Here is a 12114-nt window from a genome sequence, read left to right as displayed (position 1 = left end):
TTGGGGATGGAGAGGAATCTTCTCTCCCTGGAGAACTGCCTTGGGCACAGTGTGAATAGTGAAGAAAGGCTCAGGTCGGGGAAGAGAGCCACAGCAATGAGCCCGGGGTGGGGAGGGTGGTTCCTGTTAGCCCACCCAAGACTTGATTGTTCCTGGAGAGGAATGGCCCTTTGGAAGTACTGTATCAACCCAACTTGCACAGAGTGACATTTATAGCAGCCCTATGGCCTCTGGGAGGTCTGACGGTGTCACTGTGCCTGGGCTGACAAGAGCCTGAGCCTATGTCAGACACGTCTGGTCTGATAGGGGTCTTCTTCCCTAAGTAGGCTCCTCCCACAGGGGTTCTGGCAAGTAAGAATGCAGCCGGATAGCACAGAGTGCTAATAATTATTATTCAACACTTACTTTGCAGACTCGCTATGCTAGGTGCCTCATGCTGACTGGCTTTTTGCTTTAGAATTCTGGCTGGGAGTCCTGAATTAAACGAATGCATTAACAATAATTCCTTTCAACAAAAAGGGCAAGAATAGGAGGGTTAGCTCAGGATAACAAGATAGGGTATTCGTTTGTCACAAACGAACAGCACAGCACGGTTTATCAGTGTGCACTGCAGAGATGAAGAGTTGAGGGAGGCCTTGCTGCCAGCTCTCTGGGCTCCCCACCAAGGCCCATGGCAACCTGTGCTTTTCATGCTGAATTTGAGTTCAGATTATAGAAAAGAGCCTTTCTCCACATAGGCGGCTTGAGATACTTTTAATCGGCATCAAGCTGAGCATCTCAGAAACCCAGATAAATGACATCTGAGTTTCCTACAAAATAACAGACCAAATGTTAATACAAACCCAATGACCTATGGTGAATATCTGGCTCTTCCTAACACCCACGTACATGGTCATCCAGGTAAATTGCCTCAGATCACAACAGCAACTCAATGGAGGCCTGAATGTTAGCATAACAGAGTCCTCAAGAAGACTAAACATTTTTAGAGCTCAACAGTGAAGAATTTACAAAAGAAATGACATAATACATATAGGATTGCTTCACAACAACCCAGAAGTGGAAGGCGGCATTGAAAGCAGAGAAGAAACATGATCAACCATGAGTCAGTAATCACTGAATCTGAATGATGGGTACAAGTGGGTTAATTATGCTATTCTACTATTGTTTGATTTTTTTTCTTTTTATTTAATTTTTTTAAGTTGAAGTATAGTTGACTTCCATGAAAATGTTTTGAATGAAAAGTTTGACCCTGGCCTCTGAAGTCAGATCAGCTGGTGCCCTGGACAAGACTCCCTGTGTATCCACTTAGTCATCTGTCAAATGGGGATAATTATTAAACACCAAGACTGTTACAGTTACGATGGCTGTGTGACAGGTTGGCCCCAAAGTGAAATGGCTTAATATAGTGACAACATCTGTTTTTCCCATGAATCTGCAACTTGGCTGGGACCCTGTGGGGACAGCTCACCTTGGTTCCATGTATTACCCCCAACCGGGGGGAGGGTGGCTCAAAGGAAGGGTCTGGCTCCTGGCTGAGACTTTACACCTGGTTCATTGGCTGCTGTGAGCCAGACAACACTCAAGTGGCCCTTCAAATGGCCTGGGCTTTCTTACACAGGGTGGCCGAATTCCAGGGGAGCCTGGGGATCAAGGCCTGAATCCTACTTAAGACCCAGCATTGGAGTCACATGGCATCAGCTGGACACAGTCCACTAGTCAGAGCAGCAAAAGTGTGAGCTGCCCAGGTGTGAGCAGGAGCACAGGCAGGGTATGGCTGGATGGGACCAGAAGATTCTGGAAGACATGGGGAATCAGAGACACTGCTCTGACCATTGTGAGACAATACAAACTTCTACCCCAGTAGCCAGTGTCCATCTACTGTCCTGACCTCTCAAGGTCCCCACCACCCTCAGCTCTGTCCCAGAGGGGCTGACCTGCCTCTTGGAGTGCAAACTGCAGCGGCTTGTCCCAGTGGGTCATGACATCATTTTAGCAGTTTTTCTTTGTTTTGTAAGCTAAAGAGAAATAGAAACTATTAGCCTGCCTCTCACTGACTGACAGTTAACAAAGCTATGGGCTTAGGGTGACTGGAGTTGACTGAGGCCTGGAAAGGCTGAAGATGCCTTAGGAGGGTACATTTCCAGCAAACACCAAGTTCACATCTTCCTCCTCTGCGAATTTCTCCACTCCCAGCTGGGAACAAGTCTGTCTCCCTGACGCTCTTCTTTGGTTGGTTTGTCTTTGTGTAGACCAGGGGCTTGCACTTGGCTCCTCTGGCTTCCTGTGACTGGCTGTGCACCTTGGTCGCACTCCCCTGCACTCCGCCCCACCCCCCGCCCCCCGCCGTGTTCAGCTTCACATGGAAAATCAGGGCCTCGTCTGCTAAGGATTCCCCAGGAGAATGAACGCGATACTGTGCATCAAGGGCTTGGCACAGGGCTGCGTTCCAGGGCCTTGTGCAGGGGACCAGAGACTGGAAGTGGGACTCCGCTGAACTGTTTGGAGCTCTGAACTGTTTGGAGCTCTCGGCACGCCCAGACGCTGCCTGCCTGCCTTCCGGGACGCCCCCTCTCTGCCCGCCTCCCTCTCCTTACCTCCCTTCCCCTCTTCCCTCCCCATTCCCCCCAAACCCCAACCCCCGCACCGCGTCTCTCCAAAGCATTTGCCACGGTCTGCAATTCTCGGCTTACGGGCCCTAGGATGCTGTGCCCGTCCCTCCATGCCCCGCGGAGCGCCGGCACGTCGTTGGAGTCCCACAGATGCATGAGGATGATCCCGCACGGTGGCGCGGCTGCTGAGTGAGGGTGCGCGCAGGGACCAGGCCAGGGATGGGGGCCGCGGGCAGATCCGGGTGGGAAGCCGGACTGAAGGGGTGCGGTCGGCGGGGAAGGGTCTGCAGGGGCCGACAGGGGGCGCGCGCAGGGCGGGGCGGGGCCGCACCTGTGCTGCGGGGGCAGAGGAGGAGCCGGCGGGGGGGGGGGGGGGCGGGGGGAAGGGGGGGCGGGACCCGGCCCCGGAGCAGCTGCGCGCCCCGCCCCGCGGGCTCCTCCCCGCCGCCGCGGTCCCCCGGCTGCTGCCCCAATGCGCTGCGCAGGGAGCCGGGGCCGAGTCGCCGCCGCAGCTGCAGGGGCGCCGGGGCCGGGTGACGCCGCCGCCGCCGCGCGCGCGGCTCGCAGGCCCTACCGGCCGCATGGAGCCCCCGGAGGGCGCCAGCCCGGGAGGTGAGTGTGGCCCCCCTGAGCCCTAGATCTGCGCCTCCCCGCAGTCCTTTCCCCCGGCCCTCTCACCGACCACGCCCCAGGGCCGCCAGGACCCGCAGGCAGCTCCGAGTTCCCCTATGCCGGGCCGGAGCGTGGAAGCCTAAGCCCGCCGTGCTGGGGAAGCCAGGCCGGGGCACCTCCGGGAACGGCCCCCGCGCTGGGCTAGAAGAGCACGGACCGCGTCCCCGCCCCCTCGTCCTCCGCGCTCCCGGCCCGGGCAGCGGTGCCTGGCGCGCTCCTGAGTGGGCGGCGCACAATTTGGTTCTGCGCCCCCTCCCAGCCCAGCCGGGGATCCGGGAGATGGGGGCGTGCCGGGACCAGAGTCGGGGTCCAAGTCAGCAAGGCGTAGGGGGAAGGCTACGCTCCTAGCCGCGCATCTGCTTTGTTCGGCCCTGCCGAACCTCTCTGGGGGTTGGGCGGGGAGGCGGCAGCCGGGATGCTGCGGGGCACCAGGCTGAGATACTGGCTCGGGCTCGGAGCGAGGGAGGCGGATGATGCCCCGGGCTCGGCCGGCGGGGGCTCCCACGCCTGCAGGGGTTGCTTGCCCTGGCGCGGCCAGGAGCGCACACGCCTGGGAGGCCAGGGGTGCGCGGAGTGACCCCTCCTCAGCTCTTCTGTCAGCTGTCCAGACTGTGGAGATGTACTCGGGGTCTCTCCCCTGGGAGTCTGGCCCTAGCCTGACCCTGGACCGGTGGTGAGAGGAAAACTCTAGGAACGTCCCCTTTCAGGAAGGGTTTTCCTGTATTGTCGGCCTAGGAAGTTGGATGCAAACTACCGGGCTCCTCCACCCACCAGGCCAGACCCCATACACACCTAGCCTTTCTTGGAGGTCCCTTCCCCAGGAGCCACTCCCTGAGCACACAGGGATCCGCTGGGGGCCACGTAGCCCACGAGGGCCGCCTCTGGAGACCCAAATGCTAGCCGTGGAAGTGTCCTGAAGCAGTCGGGCCACTCACTGCTGTCTGAAGTCTGAGCTGGGCAGGTGCGTTCCAGACACCTTCTGGGGGCCCTTGTCACCCTCCTCCTGAGCACCAGGAGACACACTGGGGAGGGTGGGGGACAGTGGGTGTGGTTTTCTTTGTTTTGTATTCCTGTGGGCTGCACCAGGACCCTGGGGCTTCCGGTTCGGCCTTATGATGATTCGATGGGGAAGGCTTGGCGAGCAAGAGCTTAGGGATGCCGGCAACCAGACCTCTCTGAGCTCCGTGACGACTCCTCTCAGTGGAGACAGACCCCCTTCCCTGCAGATCAAGAGCGCAGACAGCAGGCATGAGGGAAGGGAGTGTTCTGGAGCCGCAGAGACCTGTATTCACCTGTTGCCTACTCTGTGCAGGCACACAGTGGGTCTGGGGCCAAAGCCGACAGACTTCTTACCCCACAGCCACATCCTACCCCACAAAGGCCATGTGTGGGTGGCTGTGACTGTCATTCTCTGAGTTTGCCAACTTCTGGGAACTTATACCGGAGAGAGGGACACATAGAGAAGTAGAACAGAATGCTGAAGCCCCCCATGTGCCCCTGGCCTGCTGCTCACCTGCTTCCACCAGCCTTCCTTCAGTACTAATGTGGCAAATTGAGATGTATTATTTCATCCTTAAGTATCTCTGAAATTACTTCTGTAAGGTCTTATAATTAAAACCTAAATGAATCAATAATAATATCAAATGCACAGACAAGGAGGCAAGAGGTGGGGGTGCACTCTGGAAAGTGCCATTGGGAGACCAAGCGTCTAGTCCACCCACCTCCAAGTCTTGTCCATCTGAGAGAGGGGCCAGGGCCCAGCCCTGGGGGCTGAGCTGAGACAGCGCCCACCAGGCATCTTCAACATAGGGGATGGTGCCCATGCCGCCCTCGCTGCAGCCATGTTGGTTTTATGCTGTTCATTCATTCACTTCATTAATTCGCTCATTCATGGTGGGTGTGTGCAGAGCCCCTCCTCCAGGCTTGGGGCAAAGTCTTGGGCACACAGCAGGGAACTTGAGATCTGGGCCAAGTTCTTGGCACGAATGTGCTGGAAAATAGGTCAGCAGCTTAGCACAGGGTAACCCTACCATATCTGTTCACAGCGGACCATGGGCAGGGCAGGACTGTGGCCCCCCAGCACCAGTCTCCCCATGCAGGTAGTGCCTCAGTGCTTCCACAGGTCAGGGCAGCAGGTCCCCCTGCGGGAACCACAGGCTGCACTTCTTCAGTGGGGCCTGCCCTGGGCTGCTGGTCCATGCTGAGCTTCCTGGGGAACTAGAAACACCCCTCACCTTTGCCCTGGCCTGGGCAACCCTGGGGTTACATCTGGGCCACAGGCAAGCACCCTTGCCCGTCTACCTGTGTGATCAGTCACCACTCTGCTTCATCCCCCAGGAACAGCAGGGGGTCTCACCCATGGAGAACCTGTCCCTTCTTCCTACAGCAGTCTATCAAGAGGGTATCAGACAGACTCAGGTAGCACAGCTGCTTAGGAACTCTGGGTGGGGTCTTGGGCTCATTCGCTCAACCAGCATTTACGGTGCACCTGCTGTGCACGAGGACCAAGCCAGGGTCCTGTTTCCTTCACTTCCGGCTGAAAGATCAGCGTCCTTGATGCCAAAGTTGTGTCTTCCGCTGCTCCCTCCCCCTTCCCAAAGCTCTGACACAGGCCCCGACACCAGGATTTACAAAGCAAAGAGCAGACCACTGCCAAAGGGAGAAGAAGGAATAAAAAAGTCGACAGAAGGTGACTTAAAAAGTCATGGATAACATATTCCACTGGCTCTGCAACACCATCAGCTAAATGGTGCTATTTCAGATACACTGAAATTTGATAACATGTGCTTCTTAGAATCAGTACAACAGGCCACTGTGCCTGTGGGGGCTGGAGGGACCCCTGGATCTCAGGGTCTATAAGGAGGTGCATCTGCTTGCCCTTCCCCCATCTCAGAAACTGTAGACATCCTCCTTTCCACCTGGACCGAGGCCCATTCCATAAACATGCAGGTAGGTGCTTTCCTACCCAGCTCACCCAGAGCAGCCAGACTCCCTCAGGGCCTTCTCCTGCCCTCCGCTCCACCTTTGATCCTAAGCCCCCTTCTGCCTGGCAAGGGCCTAGCTTCCCTGTGGGCACAAGATCAGGGTCTCCCCTCCCTCCATGGGTTGGCAGGTGGTGGCCCAAGAGTTCCTGCTCCAGAGCCCCTGTGTTAACGTGCCTGTGACAAGCTGATCCTCTCCGTGTTACAAGACAAAACTCGCAGTCCCTCCCTTGTAGCTGGTTGTGACATTAGCTGAAAACCGTGTTGCTGGGGTTGTGTCTAGCACAGAAAACCAGGAGCCACTGTCACTCTTCTTCTTCTTAACCCAGAGTCACCCGCCCCATGTGGAGGCTCCACAGAAATGGCAGCACCTGGCCAGAGCCCCCAGCCGAACAGAGGCCACCCTGCTCACCCACCAGGATGGGCCACGTGTGCGGAAGAGGAGCAGGACACTCCTCGCACGCGTGTGCCCTTGGGGAGGGCGATCTGGCCGCTGTGCCATCTCCTCTTAAGAAACAGAACCGTGTCCTACAAAGGCCCCAAGGGTTTTCTGGGCCTCGAGCTGCAGCAGGAACTTTGAGGTTCAGGAAAGGTGCCCGTCAGGCTGGGCGGGCCGGGCCGCCAGCGGGTGTAACCCTGCCCTCCGAGGATGCTCAGACACCACGTGCCAGATGTGGCAGCAAGGTGGAAACCAGATCCTGAGCCCCATCCGGCAGGGCTGGCCCCGGGCCCCAGTGACAACACAGCAGAGGGCAGAGACGGGCAGGCCCTGCCAGTCAGCAGGCCCACCTGCCCTCAGTCATGCTTCCCAGGGAGGGGTGCCCTCTGAGGCTGGGGCAGCCCAGCCAGCTCTGCAGCCGCAAATCCATGTCCCACTTCCCACTCAGCCAGGACCTTCTGGACCTACGCGGCCTGCCGGGCACATCCAGGCTGCTGGCCGCACAGGCCCACCCCTCAAAGGCAGCTGCTGGTGCTGGGCCCCCCTGATCCCCCTTGGCAGCTGCTCCTGTGGTCTCGTCCACACCCCACTCTCCACTCGCCCGCCGGGTCAGCAAGGCCCCACTGCTGACGGAGGAGGGACTCTGCACTCTATACTGGACACCTGTTCGGCTTGGGGGTCCCTAAGCTGAGGGCAGGTCACTATGGAGAGGGGTCTCAGGGGAGCCGAGGGGTCCAGCTGCCTCAGGGCACGTGCCTGACAGACGACTGGGACCCCGGCTGTGGGGGGAGGGACACTAGAGCACTCTGGAGGGGAGGAATGGGTGAGCTGTGGATGGAAGGGGCCCTCCTTGGGGTGGAAGCCCCACCTCTGAGTGGCAGTGCCCACCAAGCAGATCCCCAAGGGGCCTCAGCTCTCACCTGACAGAGACAAGCTGTTACATGAAAACGAAATTTGAGCAGAAAAAATCCCTGGGGGAACATCCCCAATTGTGAGGTTGGCGGGGAACAGGTCTGCCACGTGCCCCGTCTAGTAACTCTTTCACTGTGAGAATGTGTTATTTTGAGTTCAAACACAACATAGGACAGACACATGAGCCGGGGCCAGGCTGGATTAAAGCAAATGTATGACCGTCCACTAGTCCCTCAGTTCAGTCCAGTTGCTCAGTTGTGTCCAACTTTTTATGACCCCATGGATTGCAGTACACCAGGCTTCCCTGTCCATCACCAACTCCCAGAGCTTGCTCAAACTCATGTGCATCGAGTCAGTGATGCCATCCAACCATCCCATCCTCTGTCATCCCCTTCTCCTCCCACCTTCAATCTTTCCCAGTGTCAGGATCTTTTCAAATGAGTCCGTTCTTCCCATCAGGTGGCCAGAGTATTGGAGCTTCAGCATCAGTCCTTCTAATGAATATTCAGGACTGATTTCCTTGAGGATTGACTGGTTTGATCTCCTTGCAGTCCAAAGGACTCTCCAGGCTCTTGGAATAAGTTCATGATCTGAGCGACAGTCAGATCCCGGTCTAATTTTTGCTGACTGTATAGAGCTTCTTCAGCTGCAAGATGGTCTTCTTTATTAGTAAACCCTAGTGGGACCAAAAGTAGACAGGTGACAGTACTGGGGTCTTGTGGGCTCTGACAGAACCTGCAAGGGTCCCCACAAGACCAGCAGTGATTCCCGTTCGAGTAAGGAGGGCAGAGGGTCTGGAAACTAGAGAATGAGGAGCCGGGGAAAGTCAGCTTCCTCAAGAGAAGCCCCCGGCGCCCTGTCCGCCTTCCTGACCCAGGACCACCCCCGTCACTACCTGAGCCTTGAGGGCTAGCCCCATGGGCCAGGTTCTCAGGTCCTCCCAGCCTGCGTCCTGGCAGTGGGGGTGGAAGACCCCAGCCCCTCCCGGGTAACGCCCTCTCTGTTGCAGGCTTAGTTAAGGAGGTCGACGTGCCACAGGCTGCTCTCAGCACCCCCGTCCCTGTCACAGGGACCGGTAGCCAGTCTCCCGTGGCTGAGGAGGAGTTCGGCGTCCCAATACCAGCACCAGGGCTCCTGCAGGTCACGGAAAGGCGGCGTAAGTACGGCCCACCCACCCATCATGCTCCACAAGCCCCCCGGGACCAGGGATGGGTCTCTGGGCCCCGCTGTACCCCAAGGAGCAGGCGCCAGGAATGGGTCAGCCCCACCTTGTTCCCACCACCTCGTTCCCCCACACTGGCCGTCACCAGGCCCACTGACGTGCCCCTCCACCCCCAGAGCCGCTGAGCAGCGTCTCCTCCCTGGAGGTGCACTTCGACCTACTGGACCTCACCGAGCTGACCGACATGTCTGACCAGGAGCTGGCCGAGGTCTTTGCAGACTCGGACGACGAGAATGTGGCCAGCGACTCGCATGCAGGTGGGATTGCCACCGGGAGTGTTATGGGGAGGCCCCGGGGCCTGAGACCACCCAGCACCACTCCCTGAAGACCTGGTCTAGAAAATGATTTCCTTTCTAATGCATGTTTGTCAACATGGCACCATTTCACTCACTGCTTCTGCACTTTATACACCCTTCTGCTAACTTTAAGGAATTGTCTGCCCCTCCTCAATTTCAGTTTTCAAACACCAGCAAAAGGCCACAGCCACATGCCCCCCCAGTAGTAGAATTCACTATGCGGATTTAATTACAAGGCAGAGTACAAAAGTGGTGGCATTAGCCAGCCCTGGCTGCTCCTCAGCTCAGTTCCTGGGAAGCACTGGACCCCACTGACCAAAGAAATGGCATGCAAGCCACTGGGAGTGTGGGGGCCCAGAGACCTTCCTCCCTCCCTACTGCCCACCCACAAGGGCTCCAAAGCCAGGCTCACAACCAGGGCGGGACCCTGGCTGCATGGGGACCCTTCTGGAAGCATCAGGAAAGCCAGTGCCCAGGCTGAACCCAGACCCACGTGCACACATTGCTGGTACCAGGGGGCCCCCAAGGTGTGGCCGGACACCATGCTGGAGGCACAAACAGGTCAGGCAGTAGATGCAGGAGTGACTGGGGAGCCACACTGACCCAGCCCATGTTCCCATCAGGCCTACACCCACTGCCCCGAGCCGGCTGTCTGCGCTCACCCTCCTGGACGCGCACCAGGGCAGAGCAGAACCGTGAGAAGCAGCCCTTTGGCGATCCTGAGCGGCAGCCTGCCATTGTGGACACGATTCTTACTGTGGAGAGGCCCAAGGAGGACTAGGCGGGCTGGCCTGGGGCCAAGATGGGGCAGATCCGGACAGCCGTGGCCACGTGGACACTGCCCGCCCTCCCCACTGCGGCTCTGGGCTGGGGTCTCAAGGCACTTCAGCATAAGCATGGCCCAGTGGCCTTATATCAGCTCCTTCCTGGTCCCTGGGTCAGGGACAAGGCCCAGGGATAAGATGAGACTTGTCTGCAGGAATGGTGTTGTCATCTGTCACCAGAATCCTGGGTGGGGCCAGGGTGAGTGGGGATCTGCTGGTGAGAGGGGGTGAACCGCCATGCCAAACTCCGGCCCATAGGAGTCTGCTGTCCAGCCAAGGAGTGGATAGGGGAGTGAGTCCCCAAAATCACCTGATTCCCCCCTGCTCCCTGCTGCTGCCCGGGAACACTGTTAGCACCAGACACCCCCAGCAACTTGCTCGTCCTCCTCCCTCCGTCAGCCAGACCCACCTTCCTAAGCGCGGAATGCCAAGTCCATCAAGACGGCCTCAGAAGGCAGGGCAGGCAGGGCTTGCCCAGTCTCCACAGCCCACCAGGCACACAAGCGCACACACGTGTAGGTCTGTGTCCCTGGCTAGCGTCCCAGTCTGGGGTGCAGCAGTCAGAGGAAGTGGGGACATGAGGGCACTTGGGCACAGCCCCTGAACCCCAATTCAGGGATGCCAGGCTTGACTGCTCCCAATGCTGCTTATGTGCTGAGGACAGGACCAGCTTCCAGTCTGACAGCAAGTCCAGTCTGCTTTCTGTCCCCAAGGCCACCTGTCCTGACCCCTTCTTCACTGAGACATTTCTGGGGAAGAAAAACAGGCTCCTCTGTGGAAGCCCTGGGCACACCCTGCCAGGAAGGGTCGCCGCTGCACCAGGACTGGGGCGCACTCCTGCACATGAGGGGCAGCTGCACGGGGGTGATTTCCAAGAGTCTAATGGAAAAGGGGCCCCACGAGGGCCGCCGCGCCCCACCCACCCCGGGGTCTTTCCTCCAGCCCCCATCCTTCCTGCTGCAGCTTCCGTGACCTCGTTTCGAAAACGCGCAATTAAAACGTCGCCCTGTCCTCAGTCTCGCGGACCACTGTCTTCCTTTCCGACTGACACCGGCGCTCAGGGGCAGGGGCTGCACAGGGGCAGGGGGCTGGCTGCTCGAGAAACCTCCAGCTCTGTGCTCTGGTCCTCCCCCAGCTGAAGCCTCTGGGGGCTCCACTGTGACACACTGGGGGCTAGCATTTGGCTCTGTCCCCACAAGCCCAGGCTGGAAGAGGCAGCCCCAAAAGGCTCCTCCCAGCCCAGGGCAGGATCTGGGGAGGCAGCCGGCAGGGAGGGCCAGTCTGTGAGCAGAAGAGTAAGAAGAGAGCAGGCAGTTCCTCCCAAGGGGTGGAGCCTCCCTGAGCAGACACTCAGCCAGGCCTCAGCCCAGATGCTCAGCCAGATGAGGGGAGCTGAGCAGACAGCAGCGTGTGAGAGGACAGGGCACACATGCAGGGCGCTATCACCAGGGGTGAGCCGCGGACCTGGACAGGGGCAGCAGCCCAGGCTCGGGACAGCATGGGGCTTTCCTGGGGTGAGGGGAGCATTACCTACATCGGAAGGTCCCAGAACAGGCCCCTGCAGGTCCCCAGCAGTTCAGCACAGAGGCTAAGTGGTGGAGGCTGCAATACAGGGCAAGGCCCAGAGACAAGAAAATCAACAATACATGTTCTACAAAGAGCAAAGCTGAAAGTGTTTGTCCCAAGTTGGAAATTCTATTTTTGAGGCAAACATACCAAATGATGTGGAAAATTTCATCCCCAAGGTCGTGTGTGGGCCGGGCTGGCAACAGAGGGGCACCCCTTCACCCACTATCAGCCCAGAAAGCCTGTCCCCCCACCCCCTCAAGGCAGGAACTGCTTCTACTGTCACGACTCTGATGACTCCGGCCCTCTGGCTGTGTGCTGGGGACCCATGAGGCCATTTCCACTAAATCCAGCTCCCTGGGACCGGGCCCTAGTCTCACTCCAGGTCCAAGCAGACAACTGCCGGCAGGGTGCAGACAACTGCACCCTCAGGGGCTGTCCTGTCCCATGGAGCAGCCCAGAGTCACCTTCTGGATTCTAACAAAACCAGGCCACCAGGAACAGCTTCCCAGAGACTTGCCAGCAACAAGGCCCTACCCTGAGAAAAGGGCAACCCCTCCCTCTCAGTTTCAGGCCCCTAAGGCCCCCCAACC

General features: G+C 58.4%; 1 protein-coding gene and 1 long non-coding RNA gene across 2 annotated transcripts; one reads left to right on the top strand and one right to left on the bottom strand.

The window, feature by feature from the left end:
- Nucleotides 1–3147: 3147 nt before the first annotated feature.
- Nucleotides 3148–11794, top strand: DBNDD1 (dysbindin domain containing 1). Its single transcript, XM_061138419.1, has 4 exons — nucleotides 3148–3221; nucleotides 8623–8769; nucleotides 8952–9092; nucleotides 9755–11794. Exons 1-4 carry the CDS (start codon nucleotides 3191–3193, stop codon nucleotides 9910–9912), a joined length of 477 nt encoding a protein of 158 aa, XP_060994402.1. The 5' UTR covers nucleotides 3148–3190; the 3' UTR covers nucleotides 9913–11794.
- Nucleotides 7810–9919, bottom strand: LOC133053937 (uncharacterized). Its single transcript, XR_009692353.1, has 2 exons — nucleotides 9794–9919; nucleotides 7810–8747 (listed from the first exon to the last, which is right to left on the bottom strand). It is a non-coding gene; the product is annotated as an uncharacterized LOC133053937 (long non-coding RNA).
- Nucleotides 11795–12114: the final 320 nt, after the last annotated feature.

The sequence above is a fragment of the Dama dama genome, chromosome 4 (genome assembly GCF_033118175.1).
Source record: "Dama dama isolate Ldn47 chromosome 4, ASM3311817v1, whole genome shotgun sequence".
NCBI lineage: Eukaryota > Metazoa > Chordata > Mammalia > Artiodactyla > Cervidae > Dama > Dama dama.
This window is presented reverse-complemented; position numbering and strand designations above follow the sequence as displayed.

Excerpts from the sequence above, each read along its gene's own strand:
- DBNDD1 (XM_061138419.1), top strand. The coding sequence starts at position 3,191 with ATGGAGCCCCCGGAGGGCGCCAGCCCGGGAG. Across the intron at positions 8,770-8,951 it reads GCAGGTCACGGAAAGGCGGC|AGCCGCTGAGCAGCGTCTCC; the intron begins GTAAGTACGGCC and ends CTCCACCCCCAG. Across the intron at positions 9,093-9,754 it reads GGCCAGCGACTCGCATGCAG|GCCTACACCCACTGCCCCGA; the intron begins GTGGGATTGCCA and ends TGTTCCCATCAG.